This window comes from Pygocentrus nattereri, chromosome 7, assembly GCF_015220715.1.
Source record: "Pygocentrus nattereri isolate fPygNat1 chromosome 7, fPygNat1.pri, whole genome shotgun sequence".
Taxonomy (NCBI): domain Eukaryota; kingdom Metazoa; phylum Chordata; class Actinopteri; order Characiformes; family Serrasalmidae; genus Pygocentrus; species Pygocentrus nattereri.
In genome coordinates this window covers 35,581,459-35,598,191 of record NC_051217.1, presented here as the reverse complement: position 1 = coordinate 35,598,191, position 16,733 = coordinate 35,581,459, and the positions used below count along the sequence as shown (strand labels likewise).

At 41.6% G+C, this 16,733-nt stretch overlaps 1 protein-coding gene across 3 annotated transcripts in view; it reads left to right on the top strand.

Moving 5' to 3' along the window:
* LOC108429874 (protein jagged-1b) overlaps positions 1 to 16,733 on the top strand; it is a 102,358-nt gene that overhangs the window by 53,655 nt on the left and 31,970 nt on the right. For all 3 annotated transcript variants that reach the window (XM_037539786.1, XM_037539787.1, XM_037539785.1), the window contains one exon: positions 9,043 to 9,100. In XM_037539786.1, coding sequence (XP_037395683.1) covers positions 9,043 to 9,100 — 58 coding nt within the window. The remainder of the gene's footprint in view (positions 1 to 9,042; positions 9,101 to 16,733) is intronic.

Sequence of the window (16,733 nt, the reverse complement as noted above, 5' to 3'; positions counted from 1 at the left end):
GGAAAAGTCAAAGGAAAAAAGTTCTTGTTCCCAAAAAAAAAAAAAAAAAAAAAGATTCAAAGATGCAGTAACATGCAAAAGTTTGGGCACCCTGGTCAATGTACATGTCTTTGCCAGATAGCAAGAGGATACAAGGATAGGTAGCTGTTCAAGAAGCGCTTGGTGTGAAATGACAATAGACAAAAAAAAAGAGGAACATCTGCAAATCGAACAAAGAAGCTACTGGTGTTATCAGAGCGATGGACTGAGTGTACAGTGTTTTTAGAGTCTGGAAGGTCAGCCTGTGCTAGGTCACTTGCTAGGCTTGCCAGACATACACATGCACTGCTTTATCTGTCCCATCTGTGTTTGCCCGGAATCTGTTTCACTCTGGTGTGTAGCCGTTTTAGCCGGGGTCACATTAAAATAAATGAGAATCCGGGCTTACTTGTTTATTTGATCTACCATGATAAAGCACAACCGCTGGACATTTTATTAGAAGGGGTTAGCTTGTAGCTATACTTTGCTGATGTACAGTTAGAGACTATAACCACTCTGGGCTCACTGCCCAGATCTGGGGGTACTGTGGTCAAACACTGACCAGTGTGGATGAGGTAGAGTAACATCTTTAACAGTGCTGACTAAACCGCAGCCCACAACAGTTTTAATAGATTGGTAGGGGAGCTGGGGGGTAGGGGTGGTGCTGCAATGCACATGTTTAGCCTGTTTTGCCATTGCTGACGAATGCTTTGTCTCTGAATCAGATGGCTTCATAGCCTCATTCACTAGCTTCTCTCTGGATACCACGCACAGTACATTTGGACCATTAGCATCCCCAGTGGCTGTGAATCCATATTTCATATAGCTGTCATCATATTTTATATAGCTGTCATCATATTTTATTTGGTTTAGTTTTTGTCTAATATACTTTATACTGGGTTTGCAGCCTCAATATAAAGTTTATTAATGTTTTCTGTTTCTTACTTTTTGGCTTCTTTACATAAGCTAGCCATCAACTTAAAGCAGTCAGTGTAGCAACCTGCATGCACAAGGCAATAGAGAGACACGGTGTGTTTAAAATCACATAAAAATGCTTTATGAATATTTTACTTGCAAACATTAGGCCTTAAATAAAAAATACTGCAATAATATTAAGTACATTAATAATTTTAACGATGTAACAGTGGATTTCAGCAGCTGCACTACTCACCCCCACTCACTGCTGCATTGTTGTGACCTGGTATCAAACAATCCACAGCCCGCCCGATCCTGGTCAACGGCCCAGTGATTGGGAACATATTGGTTGGAGGTTGATTTATAATTTGAGTGATGTGCCTGTAAGTTAGAGAGGATTTTCTGCTGGAGAAAATGTCTAATTATGGCAAGTCACCCAAGGCCTGAAGCAGCAAAGCATCCTCACAGCATCATACTACCACCGCCATGTTTCGCTTTTGGTTTGATGCTGTGATTATGGAATGCTGTGTTAGCTTTACAGCAGATGTAACTACACATGTGAGATGAGCATTTATGTTCTTTTACCAGTTAGCAGGGATTTGTGCCTAGCAATTCCCTCATGTATCACTCAGTGTCTAACCTTGAGGTGTGTGAGGCCTGACTTGTTTCATGACTTCCTAGATGAGTTGTCACTGTGCTCTTGGAGGAATTTTGCTAGGCCAGACACTTCTCTGAAGATTCACAACCGTTTCAAGTTTTCTCCATTTCAAGATAAAAGCTCACACTGTGGTTTGCTGGAGTCCCAGAGCCTTAGAAATGACTTTGTAACTCTTTCCAGACTCATATATTTGACTTATTTAACTTTCTTTCTCATCTTATCTGGAATTTCATTTGAATGCAGCATAGTGTGCTGCTTGTTGAAACCCTTTAACCTCATTCACATCCTTGGAAAGATTCAGTGTAAGTGATATTTAGGTTAAGCAGGGCTGGCGGTAATCCTAGGTAAGCTTAGGTATGTCTAGTTTAATTGATCCCAATTATCAACTAAATTTGGTTAATTGATTGAATAAGTGACAAAGAGGGCAGTTACTTTGTCACACAGGACCAGTTGGAACTTTTTACTTCAGCAAAAAAGGCCATTTATCTTTTAAATATGAAGAAAAGTAGTCTATCTACAGTCCTCCTGTGGTTGTTAAGGGTTACAGTGATTGTGCAGGTTTATACATTTGACCCATGACGTGAGAGTATCCAACAATACACCCATCCTGTGTGTGTGTCTGTGTGTGTGTGTGTATGAGTGTCCTACACACACCCTTTTTAGCACTCACGGTTCATCTGCTTATGCATGCTGACCTGGCGTTAGCGAGTGAGAGAAAATAGAGGAACGGAAAGGTGGAAGATGAGGGTCTGGAGATAGGCCATCACTGATGTAATCGTAAGTGTGTGTGTGTGTGTGTGGGGGGGGGGGGGGGGGGGGGGTGGGTGGGTGGGGGGGTGGGTGGGTGTCTGTGCTTTAGAGAGACTCACTTCCTCATCGCTTCTGCCGGGATGTCCCTGAGCCAAAATACAGGCAGAAGGGCTCAGGGCTTATTCTGACAGGACTGACCTGCTTACTCCTCACAATCCTGGAGGCTAAAATATGCACACACTTAATTAAATGTGCACCTAAAAGCTTAAGCTACTCTGGTCTTTTATGAATTTGAATGAATTGATCTGCTCTAGTCCAGAGTTCATTTGCAAAAACATATCTCCATTTTAATGAATTTTCATAAATCACATTTTTTATTGCATAGTCCAAGTGGAAGTGTGAGTCTAGTAGCTGGTGTCCAAGTAGTCTTGAGGTTTTTGGGTATCAGTCCAAGTTAAGTCTCTGGGGTCCGAGACGAGTCTCAATTCTCCAGGCTCAGATTGTGAGTTATGTCTCTTGGGTGCAATTCTGAGTCGAGTCTTGAGTCATTTGACTGTCAAGTCCCTGAAGTGTGAGTCAAATCACTGGGGTGCAAGTTGAGTCACAAGTCTCTGAGGTGCAATTAAGTTGAGTCTTAATTGCGAATTAAGTGTCAAGACTCTGGATTGAACCTTGAGTCTCTGGAGTGTGAGTGCAAGTTGAATCTTGAGTCTCAGAGGTTTGAGTCGACACTTTAGTCTCTGGTGTGTAAGTGTCTGAGTCAAATCTGGAGTCCCTGGGGTGCAAGTTTAGTGTGAAGTCTTTGGGGTGAGAGTGGAAATCAGTTCTCTGGGGTGCGCATCAAGTTTTGAGTATCTGGCATGCAAGTTCGAGTTGAATCTTGAGTCCATGGTTTGTGAGACTGAGTCAAGTCTTGAGCCTCAGAGCTGCGAGTCCAAATCAAGTCTGAAGTCTCTGAGGGGCAAGGTTTTTGAATGCGAGTCTGTGTCAGCTCTCCAATCTCTGGGGTGTGAGTCCAAGTCAAGTCAAGCTAAGTATATGGACTGTGAGTGTGAATCAAGTTCCTGGTGTGAGTCTGAGTTGAGTCTCTGGATGCAAGTGTGAGTCAAGTCTCTGGGGTCTGAGACGAATTTAAATTCTCTAGACTCACAGTGTGAGTCCAGTCTCTTGGGTGCAATTCTGAGTTGAGCCTTGAGTCATTTGAACGAGAGGCTGACTGTTAAGTCCCTTAAGTGTGAGTCAAATCTTTGAGGTTCAAGTAAGTCGAACTAAGACTTTCGGGTGCAAGACTGAGTTTAGTCTTAGATGCGAATTAAGTCTCAAGATTCTGGATTGAACCTTGAGTCTCTGGAGTATGAGTGCAAGTCGAACCTCAAGTCGCAGAGGTTTGAGTCGACGTGTAAATCTCTGGGGTATAAGTGTCTGAATCAAATCTGGAGTCCCTGGGAGTGCAAGTTGAGTGTGGAGTCTTTGGGGTGTCAGTGGAAATCAGTTCTCTGAGGTGCGAGTCAAGTTTTGAGTATCTGGCATCTAAGTTCAAGTTGAAACTTGAATCAAGTCTTGAGCCTCAGAACTGCTAGTCCAAATCAAGTCTCAAGTCTCTGAGGTGCAAGGCCAAGTCAAGTTTCTGAATGTGAGTCTCTGTTTCTGAGTAGGAGTTCTTTGGGGTGCGAGTATCCGGGGTGCAGTTTTGTGTTGAGTCTTGAGCCCATGGGTTGTGAGTGAACTCTCCAATCTCTGGGGTGTGACCAAGTCAAGTCAAGACAAGTATCTGTGGGGTGAGTATGAATGGAGTTCCTGGACTGAGGGTCTGAGTTGAGTCTCTGGAGTGTGAGTGGGGTCTCGAGTCTCTATGGTGTGAATCCAAGTCGAGTCTTGATTCACTGGGAGCCCTTAGATGCAGGTATTGCATCGTCCAAAAGTAAATTCTTACTAAAATCCTGTCAAGTGTGATGTGGCTTCAAATAACAAGCCTTTCATTATAGAGTAAACCTTCAAGAACTGAAATGCTACACGCAGCAAATACAGTGTTTAAAGGAAAGGGACAATAAAAGAATGTGATCTATAGCTTATTAAAACTTCAGTTATATCAGCTAATAACCAGCTAAATTAGCTACTGTGCTAGCTAGTATGCTTGTTACACCTGATAAAGTACATGTTAGTCAACCAATTCCAGTTGTTTTGCCTCTTTCTTGTAAATACTTCATTTTCTGCATGTAGCACTTTGCTCTGTTCATCAGACTAAAGGTTTTTCTATAATGAAAGTCCTGCTATTTGAAGCTGCATTGAAGCTGAGGCCACTGTGAGCTCTGGGAGAGGGACATTGCAGTAGATAACAAAACTGACAGGCAAACTTGTAAAATTGTAAATGAAACATTGCTTAATAACATTAAGGTTGGCAGTTCTAATTTAATCCATTTAACTTGCCCTTTTTTCTTCAGGCTGAAATGATCAATTATAGTCCAAGTAATGTCGTGAGTCAGTGAAGGTCAGTTTACTGACTTGAGTCCCCATGTCTGCCTTTTATTCAGTAATATGAACAGTATCATGAAACTTATATTTAAAGTAGTTATGAGAGTAAGAAGCATGCAAGTATGGACATGCAAAGCTAGCTTCGTTATGCTTTGCACTCATTAGCTGGGCTGTTCAAGTACCTGAGGCAAAGCTTCAAATGCGGCATCTAATTCGAAACATTCCTATTAGTGTTAATAGAAAGTACTTGAAGAATGTCTAGACTAAATGTGCTTACTAATTTACCACTTTATTGGAATCTCCTACCTTATATCTCCTCCCCTCTAAGACTGTAGTAACACATGGGCTACTGTCTGCAATTATACACCTTTATAGTGGACCTGTGAAGTAGACTGGGCACTTAAAGTGGCAAATGATTGAAAAGTACAAGCACAAATGTTTCTAATGAAGTTTCTAATACAGTGGCCAGTTAGAGGAAGTACAGGTTGGGGTTTCTAATAAAGTGGCCAGTTAGAGGAAGTACAAGGTAGGATTTTAATAATTTAGAAAACTCATGCGTAATAAAATGTAGATAAAACAAGTTTATTTTGCTTCTACTACTTTACATGCATTTTATAGATATTCTACTTTTAAAGTTTGAAATTTAACACATTTAAAATGCAACAGGAAGCTAAACAGCAGTTTATCCTATAACTGTATACTTGTACCTGCTTCACTTAAATAATAACTAGAAGTGGTCTGGTACAGTTTTTAATATGCGTGGTGAGTGTTGGGGCTGGAGAAGGGCTCCACAGGTGGCCATACATGTTTGTGTGTGTGTGTGTGTGTGTGTGTGTGTGTGTATGTGCGTGCGAGGGACAAAGTGAGATATTCATCTTTGTTCTTTTGAGTTGTTTATTTAAGGGTGTGGATACTGTGAATATTTTGATGGGGTAATGGGGTAGTGAGGCCATGCTGTGACTGTGGGTGAGGGTACCTCAGTGCTGTGTAGGTGAATAGTAAAGAGTTTTTTTTATGGCATTTAGATGTATAAGTAAGTGTGTGTGTTTTGGGGGATGGATTGTTTTTATGTACGTACTAATTAACCAAACGTATGTGGTTACCTAACCCTCACTCTTATGTGAGTTTGTTGGACATACCTTTCTAAAATTAAGGGGATTAATATGCAATTGGCCCCATATTGTAGCTGTAAGAGCCTCCACTCTTCTGGGAAGGCTTGCCAAAAGATTGCAAGGGTAAATAACAGCCCCAGCCCATTATCCCTCCCCCACCAAACTTTACTATGCATTCCAGAAGGTAGTGTTCCCCTGGCATCCATCAAAGCCAGATTTTTCCATCAGGCTGCCAGATAGTGAAGGGTGATTCAGTTTCCATTGCTTCAGAGTCCAGTGTCTGCGCTTTACACCACTCCGTCCGATGCTTAGCATTGTGCATTTTGATCTTAGGCGTGTTGTGTGAAGCTGCTCAGCCATGGAAACCCATTTCATGAAGCTCTTATCTTGTAGTTCTTTTGCTGATGTTGCTTCCAGAGACAGTTTGGAACTCTTCAGTGAGAGATTCAACAGAGGGTAGACACTGTGTGCCTCAGCATTTAGAGGTCCCACTCTGTGAGTGTGCATGGTCTACCACTCCGTGGCTGAGCTGTTGTTGTTCCTATATGCTTCCATTTCACAGTAATAGCACTTACAGTTGTCTGGGGCAGATCTAGCAGGACAGAAACTTCAGAAACTAACATGTCTCAGAGGTGGCGTCCTATGACAGTGCCATGTTTAAAGGCACTGAGCTCTAGTACAACCCAGTATTTGTCAATCGAGACTGCAAGGCTATGAGCTTAATTTGATCCACCTGTTAGCAATGAGTGTGGCTGAAACACCTGAACTCAACTGATTAGGAGGGGTGTCCCAATACTTTTGTCCATATAGTGTGTCTCAGTCAGTCAGTGTGATGTTTTCCTATGGTTTAAACTAATCACACAGTGACCGACTGCATTTCTTCACATGTTTGGATTTCAACAGGTGTCAAATGAACTTATTGTCATTGCTGCTAATGGAATTACTACGGATGGATTATTGTTCACCTTCTTCATCCATTCCTGAATCAGTCATTTGCTTTCTATGACTTACTCTGCAGTCTGTTCTCTTCCCCCCCATCATCCCTCCATCTTCTCATCCACAGCAGGCTCTCCTGCCCATCCGTGACTGCACATCCATGCTGCCAGTTAGCGCTTCCCTGCCTAAAGTGGCTCTGCTGGGTCATTTGCATGACAGGCTTTCTCTCACTGGTGAAGGAGGACATGGGCCTGAATTATTCATCTTGGATGCTCTCTCTCCCTCTCTCTCCCGCTCTCTCTGTGTCTGTCATTAAATCAAAGCTATTTTTTTTCGACATGGCCTGCTACTTGTTCTACATGCTGGTGATTTTCCATCTGAAATGCTTCGGAGGCCGGAAGCGTGTTTGTGAAAAAGTCTCTTGTAGTGTCCTTATGGAAAATTCCACTGCTCGCCTTCATGGAAATAAGCTTTATAAATGGTGCTGTCTTAACTGGTCACAGTCATCGGACTGTCACACTGTAAAGTAATGGGCCTAGTTTGGCGAAAAATCTGCTATCTACCAAAATCTAATTTCCACTCAAAACAGCCATTTAATATGTTATTCATTCTTCAGGAGGTTCTCTGTGGAGAGATTATATATAAGATAACCTACTTGTGTAAAGGAGAAAGTCAAAGGACAGTGAGTGTAAAACATAGGAGTTTCCAAAGTTGGAAAATGATTAACAGATGGGACCCCTAACGACCATGCAAGACCTGGTAGACACCAAAACTGCCCCATCAGATAAACAGCACTTAAAGCTTTCATCTGTGAGAGAGAGGAGGAAATCAAGCTGCTTCAGATCTGAAAAAACATCCACAGGTGTTTCTGTCCATCCTTCCACTGTGAGAAGACGTCTCAGTGCAATGGGACTGAAAGGATGTCAAGAAGCCTCATTGAGAAAAGAGAAAAAAGAAAATTTGAACATGTAAACCCGGGGTGTCAAAGTCAGCCAGTAAAAGGGCCATATTAATGAATCTTATCAAACCTGTGGGTCAGAGAAAAAATGTGTTTATTTAATTTATTAGCCTAATTAACTGGCCTTGTTTATTGAAAACCTTGTATTTCCAAAATGGTGGTCTGTGGTCCCCACCTGCAGAACCACTCCTTTATTGAGTGTGTCTTGCTAATTGCCAATAATGTCCACCTGTTGTCTGTTTCATTTGCACAACAGCTGTGAAATTGATTGTCAATCAGTGTTGCTTCCTAAGTGGACAGTTTGATTTCACAGAAGTTTGATCTACTTGGAGTTATATTTGTTATATTTGGTGCAGACTGAGCATCAGAATGGGGAAGAAAGGTGATTTAAGTGACTTTGAATGTGGCATGGTTGTCATCTCTAGGGTTTACAGAGAATGGTCTGAAAAAGAGAAAATATCCAGTGTAAATTATATATATATATATATCCTTAGTGTTGTTATTACTAAACTGCTTACTGAGCACTTGATTCCTATCTGTTGCTGATGTATGCCAGCCTCAACAATCTTATCTTCAGCAGGAAGTTGCATTTGCCACCAAAACTACAGGACATTATATTGCCACTGTTATATTGACTCTGTATGCCACTTTCTTTCTTTTCAAATATGGTGCTTATGAAAATTTCTGTATAATTAAATAAATAATTAAGATGTAAACAAAGTCATTCATAGTGGTTTCATTTGAAATCCACCATTTTAGAGATACTTACCAAGTTTCACAGTTCATAAGTGGTGGTGATAGGAACCAGATAGGAAACAGACACCTGGATTTAATGCCTCCAGAAACCACCTCACAGAAAGTTACTACATGAAATGGTTGTGAATGCGCTGCCTGATGCCTGAGATGCTGTTGTACAATACATTTAAAGTAAGTTTTAGGACTAATATGTATTTTTCAAAATGCATTCATGGTGGAGAGATACAGGCAATGTGTTCTAGAGCAAAACTGTCCCAAAAGAAAACCTATTTTTTCAGGTTTATCAGTTTTGGCACAGTTTATGGTTGAGATATGTTTAGGCTCAGTAATGGTTGTGGATAGTTAATAAAATGGCTGTGTTGGGTTGACATCATTTGAAAATTCTGTGAATTTCCCCTTCAAGCCTAAGTGTTCATAATTACCCACAGTGCGTCTTTATCTCTGTTTCTTTTTGTTCTTCTTTCTAGAAATCCTTTTCCCTGGTGATCGAGGTGCTGGACTATGACAATGAAACGTCGGAGCTCGGTATGATACGATTTGTACACCTGTGTGTGAAAGAGATAAGAGACAGAAATCTGTGAGGCTCGTGCAGCATCACACCCTCATATCAGCACAGATACGGATTAGTGAACGTAAAGGCAGACGCAGAGTTAAATCAAACAGAAAGACTGAGCTTATTTACACCATCAGTGCCTTCTGTGATGAGAGAGAGAGAGAGAGAGAGAGAGAGAAGACAAAGGAAAGATGAAAGAGGAGGAGATAGGAAGAGAAAGACAGAAGAGAGAGTGAGAAAGTAAAGATGAGAAGAGAACTGATGACAGAAAGAGAGAGAGAGAGAAACAGTGAAGGAGAGGAAGGTAAAGACAGATGAGAATAAGAGAGAGAGATGACAAAGGAAAGATGAAAGAGGAGGAGATAGAAAGACAGAAGAGAGTGAGAAGTTAAAGATGAAGAGAGAACTGAAGACAGAAAGAGAGAGAGAGAAGGGAGATATAAAGAATGAGTAAAAGAAGTGAGAGAACATGAATCAAAAAGGGATGAAAACAGAGAGAGAGAGGGTGAAAGGTCATGAAACAGAAAGGGAGGAAAAGAGAGGGGGGGATGAATGGGAGGAAGGGAAATGCAGATGAGAATAACAGAAAGAGGGAGAAAGACATGGAAAAAGAGAGGGAGAGAAAGGGAGAAAGGGGAAGAGAAGGACAGAGAGAATAGTGTGAGAGAGTGGAAGATGGAAGAAGAGAGATGGGGAAGAAATAGAAAATAAGAGGGAAACGAAGAGAGAAAACGAAGGAACTAGTCAATATAGAAAAAGAAAGAGAAAAGATGATCTTTGCTCCTCAAGTAAAGGAGAGAAGGATAGTGACAAAGAAAGGAATAGAAAGATAAAGTGACAGACAGAGATATAGGGACACACAGAGAAAAAGATAGGAACAGAGAGAGAGAGAGATAGGGACACAGAGAGAGAGAGAGAGAGAGAGAGAGAGAGAGAGAGAGACACAGAGAGAGAGAGAGAGAGGTAGGAACAGTGATAGAGAGAGAGAGAGAGAGAGATAGGGAAACAGAGGGTGACAGAGAAAGATGGAGAAAGAGACAGAGAGAGAAAGAGAGAGGGGGCACAGAGAGAGAGAGAGAGCAAGAGAGAGATAGGTACAGAGAGAGAGAGAGATAGGGAAACAGAGGGTGACAGAGAGAGATAGGGACACAGAGAGAGAGATAGGGACAGAGAGAGAGACACTGAGAGAGAGAGAGAGAGAGAGAGAGAGATAGGGACAGAGAGAGAGAGGCAGAGAGAGATAGGGACACAAAGAGAGAGAGAGAGAGAGACACAGAGAGAGATAGGGACAGAGAGAGAGAGAGAGAGATAGGGAAAGAGAGAGAGAGAAAGAGATAGGGACAGAGAGAGAGAGACACAGAGAGAGAGAGAGAGAGAGAGAGAGAGAGATAGGGACAGAGAGAGAGAGACAGAGAGAGAGAGAGAGAGAGATAGGGAGAGAGAGAGAGAGAGAGAGAGAGAGAGATGCCACAGATCTTGAGGTCATTCTTTGAGACTCTTTCATTTCCTGCTCCGTTCTGATTGTTTTCCTTTATAATTAGGGCAAAGCTCTGTGACAGAAAATGCTCTGCTGCGTTCACATCACACACACACACACACACACACACATGCAGACGCACACACATTCTCTCACGCTGATGTTTGATGTGAAAACAGATGTGAATAGTAATGAGTGTATAAATCATACGCACACTCAGGCCGCAGAACCCTGAGCTGTCCATGTTCAGCTGTTATCACTCAGAACAGCAAACAAATAAGACAAGAAACCATTACACAAATATGCAGACACGCACTGCCACAGCATTCTTCTCATTCACTCGGTCTGTCTTCCCCTCATTTGCTCGCTCCCTCACTCCATGCCCTCGCTGCCCCTGTATGTAATGGCTGAAGATGAGAAGGGAGATAATGAGGGGATGGGAACCAAACTGCTGGTCACACACACACAGCGTCTCATTCCATTGATTTACATTAAAAGTAAAGACAGTTTTCTCCTCTGTTATAATTATAGGAGATAGAAGGTTTTATTTCCATATAATTTGGGACGCTGTGCAGAATGTTAACAAAAACATAATGCAATGATGTGCAAATCATGTAAACCATATTTTTAAAGGAAAATACTACAAAGACAACGAATCGAATGTTGAAATATTTTGGTATTTGGTGCCAACAACATGGTCCAAAAACGTTGTGATGGGGGCATGTTTGCCCCTGTATTTCATCACCTCTTCTTTTAACAGCACTCTGTAAGCATTTGGGAACTGAGGAGACACTGCTGTAGTTTTGAAAATTAAATGTTTTCCTGTCCTTGTTTGATACAGGATTTCAGGTGCTCATCAGTTCAGAGGCTCATTTGTCATATTTTTCATTTCATAATGTGCCGAATGTTCACAGTGGTGACAGGTCAGGACTGCAGACAGGATGACACAGCGTCCATGATGTCCAAAAACAATTTCACATGTTGATTCATATCAACATTCACAGGGCACTTTTCCACTTCCCCTCAGTCCCTTTTAAATGAGCTCAGGCCCAGAGAAGGTGGCAGTGTTTCTCTATCCTGTTTATATCCGGTTTCTTTGTTGCATTCTAGAGTTTTGACTTGCGTTTCTGGATGCAGTGTTGAACCGTTTTCACAGACAGTGGTTTTCCGAAGTGTTTCTGAGCCCATGTAGTGATTTCCACTACAGAATCATGTCTGTTTTTATTGTAGTGCTGCCTGAGAGTCCAAAGATCATGGCCAGCAAATACTGGCTTTTGGCCTTGTCCCTCCAGATTTCTCCAGATTCAGTTATGTGCTGTAGATGATGAAAAGCAAAAGTTCTATTTTATGTTGAGAAACGTTATTCTTGACCATTTGATCATGCAGTCATTCACAAAGTGGTGAACCCCTCTTCTTCTTTTCTTCTGAAAGACTTTTTTGGAACGTGTCGCCGGCATCAAATTCAAAATAGGCATATATTTTTCAAAAAACAATACAATTACACAGTTTCAACATATGTTGTCTTTGTACTATTTTCAATTACATTTAGGGTTTAAATGATTTGCACATCATTGCATTTTGTTTTTAGTTACATTTTACACAGTGTCCCAACTTTTTGGAAATGGGGTTGTGTATATATACACCATTCCCTGCTCTCTTCCCTAATTTCCTACCATGTTCTCTCTGTCTATTACTTTCTCTGCACAGTTCCCTTCTTTCTTAATCCCTCTATTCGTCAGTCCTCCACCTTCATTCTTTCCTCCTGGTTTCTATTCCTCTCTCCTGTCGCATTCAAGGTGGATGGAGAGTTTAATGAAGTGATTTCAGAATTAAAGCCCCATCCTCACAGTCATATAGAGATTATAGCACAGCTGCAGGTCTGATTGCATACCATGGAATCTTTAACTCACACTGCCATGACCCATTATACCCTTCAGAATGTGTGTGTGTGTGTGTGTGTGTGTGTGTTTGCTTAAGGTGAGAGGGGGAGTGAAAAAGAGTAAGAGAGAGAGAGGGAGTCAAAGAGAGGGAGAGAGAGAGAGAGAGAGAGAGAGAGAGAGAGAGAGAGTGAAGAGAAAGAAAACCTAATCAGCATAGATTCTTTTGTCTATTGTCTTGTCTGTCAAAGTGTGTTTACGCACATCTCACATCTCTTAGTGAAAGTCTGGTAACACTTAACTGCAGGTCAAGTTCTTAAGGCTACATGACAGTTACATAAAGCTTTCATAACAACTGACATAAACCTGCAAAAACATTTATAAAGGCTCATTCCAGTAAGCAGCAAACGTCAAAGTCAAGTTGGCATAACACGTATGTTAAGTGACAGGATTTTACTTTATTTGGTAGTATATGGTGGTCCATATTAATGTCATGTAAAATATGTATGCTTTATGAATGTTGATTTAAATATTCATGAATGTGTTATGAAGTCTTTATGTAAGGTATTATGAATGTGTCATGTGTCATTACCAACATTTCTAAAGGCTTATTCCAATAAGTTCAAAGTCAATCTGTCATAACACCTACAGGTTTTGTTGACATTAGGTTGTCATAACACTTCATGGGGTGAAATGACAGCACATTATGACCTAACTGACGTGTCCATTTCCGTTAGTGGCTTTGTGTTCTTTTTGGAGTTCATCTTCTGTTTGTAATCGTAATAAAAATACTATATTGGACATTTTAATCCCAACAAAATTTCGAGCTCAAGTCGTTCTTGATGGCACAAAATGGCCTGAAACTGTCCTTCATCAAGGTACTTTTTCAATGAGGCCTGAGACACAGAAGGAAAGGAAGGACATGAAATCATGAAGCAGCGTTTGAGTGCCAGAACATTCAGCAAGGCAAAACGAGTGCACACAATGCTGACTTTTCATAAGAGGCAATTGTCATGGCATTGCCGTAATGGTTCATAAGGCATTATAAGCATATACACACTATATTGCCAAAAATATTTGGTTATCTGCCTTCACACGCACATGAGTGACATCCCATTCTTAATTTATAGGGTTTAATATGATGTCTGCCCACCCTTTGCAGCTATAACAGCTTCAACTCTTCTAGGAAGGCTTTCCTCAAGGTTTAGGAGTGTGTTTATGGGAATTTTTGACCATTATTCCAGAAGTGTGAGGTCAGACACTGATGTCAGATGACAAGGCCTGGCTGGCCATGGCAGTTTTCGTTCTGATTCATCCCAAAGGTGTTCTATTGGGTTGAGGTCAGGCCAGTCAAGTTCTTCCACACCAAATTCACTCAACAGTAGCAAGAAAATTTCATGACTGGTGGCATCCTATCATGGTACCACGCTGGAATTCATTGAGCTCCTGAGAGCGACTCATTCTTTCACAAATGTTTGTAGAAGCAGTCTGCATGCTTAGATGCTTGGCTTTATACACTTGTGGCCATGGAAGAGATTGGAACACCTGAATTCAATTATTTGGATGAGTGAGTGAATACTTTTGGAAATGTAGTGCATATGATACTCAAGGGGCAGAGAAAATATGCATAACTGTCATAACAGAGTATCAGTGTCAAAGCATCTTTTTAGATTTACTCACTATTGTTTGATTTCGTAACCAGTCTCACATGACAAGCTGTGTAACTTAATCACTATTGTGTGTTTGACATACAAAAAATACACTGAACTACAAAGTCAGCTGTCATAACATGCTGTCATCTCACCCCAGAAAGTGTTATGACAACCTAATGTCAACAAAACCTGTCACTTGACATAGGTGTTATGACAGGTTGACATTGAAGTTGTCACAAAGCAGCCTTTATGGCAACTGCCATTTACTGGAATAAGCCTTTAGAAATGTTTATGTAGGTTTATATCAGCTGTAATAAATGGCTCATGTATTTGTTGTGTACCTTTAAGAACTCGACTCATAGTAAAGTGTTGCTGAAAGTTCTGTTAGATTTACTCATACCTTCAAAACGTCCCATGCTTTTATGATGATTTTATAGGGTTAGTGACTCTACAGCTGTTCTTTGGACACAAAGAACACTTTGTAACGCACTGCAGTGCAGCTTGTACAGCCTGTATGCACGCTCCAACCCAGGGGTTGATCCTGGAGGGCACAGTTTGGTGTTTTACCTGCTCAAAAACTTGCCCGGAGCGGTGGGCAGCCCTATCCACAGCGCCTGGGGAGCACTGGGGGTTGAGCACTTGCTCAAGAGCACCTCAGTTATGTACTTTCAGCTCTGGGGATCGAACCGGCGACCTTCCGTATCTCATATTTTTGTCATTTTGCCTGTTGTTCTTCACGTTGTGTGTAAATTTATTTGGGTGGTGGATCATTCTCAGTGCTACGGTAACACTGTGTTAGTGTGTGTTGCGCTGGTACGAGTGGATCAGGCAAAGCAGTGTTGCTGGAGTTTTTAAACACCTCAGTGTCACTGCTGGACTAAGAATAGTCCACCAACCAACATCCAGCCAACAGTATCCTGTGGACAGCGTCCTGTGACCACTGACGAAGGACTAGAGGATGACCAACACAAACTGTGCAGCAGCAGATGAGCTATCGTCTCTGACTCTACATCTACAAGGTGGACTGACAAGGTAGGAGTGTCTAACAGTGAGTGGACATAGCGTTTAAAATCTCCAGCAGCTCTGCTGTGTCTGATCCACTCGGATAAGCACAACACACACTAACACACCACCGCCACATCAGTGTTACTGCATTGCTGAGAATGATCCACCACCCAAATAATACCTGCTCTGTGAGGGTCCATTGGGGTCCTGACCACTGAAGAACAGGGTAAAAGGGGGCTAATAAAGTATCAGAGAATCAGATGGACTACAGTCTGTAACTGTAGAACTACAAAGGGCTCCTATATAGTAAGTGGAGCTGATAAAATGGACAATGAGCGTAGAAACAAGGAGATGCTCATAATGTTATGCCTGATCTGTATATATATATATATATATATATATATATATATATATATATATATATATATATGTATGTATATGTGTGTGTGTGTGTGTGTAGCTGTTCCTTTAAGAGTTAGCTATTGCTATGTGTCTAACTGGGTTAACACATAGCTGTGTCGCTCCTGCTGTGTTTTCATTTAACACATGCTTCCAGCTACATAACACCACCACTTTCTAACCTGCTGTCTCATTGATCCATCGACATCTGTCTCTTAGCTTCTCCAGAAGCTCATGGAGGTGCAAAAACAAACCCTTCGCATTCTTTTGCACGTTCTCAAGGACAAGCAAACCATGACAGTAGCAAGGCTCGGGGACACAATGTTACTCTCTCGACCCTTTCCATTATCTCCTGCCCGTGCTCAGCCACTGCGCCAGAATTCTTATGAATATGTCATCATTCGCTTGGTGTGTAAATGATTTGGATAGCCTTAACAGCAAGTCACCGTGGGCCATGTCTCATCGTCCAGTGTGAAAGAAGATTAGCTTTGGAGTGAGGGCAATGATAGTTAACCTCTTTTCTCCTTGGATAGATGGATTCAGCAATAAATCGTATGTGTGTGTGTGTGTGTGTGTGTGTGTGTGTGTGTGTGCAAACTTTGCTGTAATTTTCATGTACACTCACCGGCCACTTTATTAGGTAGTAAAAGGTTGGACCCCTTTTACCTTCAGAACTGCCTTAATTCTTCGTGTCATACTTTCAACAAGGTGTTGAAAACATTCCTCAGAGATTCTGGTTGCTTATTTGAGTTACTGTTGCCTTTCTATCATCTCAAACCAGTCTGCCCATTCTCCTCTGACCTCTCACATCAACAAGGCATTTTCGTCCACACGACTGCCGCTTACTGGATATTTTCTCTTTTTCGGACCGTTCTCTGTAAACCCTAGAGATGGTTGTGTGTGAAAATCCCAGTAGATCAGCAGTTTCTGAAATACTCAGATCAGCCTGTCTGGCACCAACAACCACGCCACGTTCAAAGTCACTTAAATCCCCTTTCTTCCCCGTTCTGATGCTCGGTCTGCACTTCAGCAAGTTGTCTTGACCACCTCTACCTGTCTAAATGCATTGAGTTGCAGCCATGTGATTGGCTGATTAGCTATTTGTGTTAGCAAGCAAACCTAATAAAGTGGCTGGTGAGTATATATATCCTTGTATAAGTGAGTGTAATGCAGTGCCCAGGGCTGTTTTAATGCA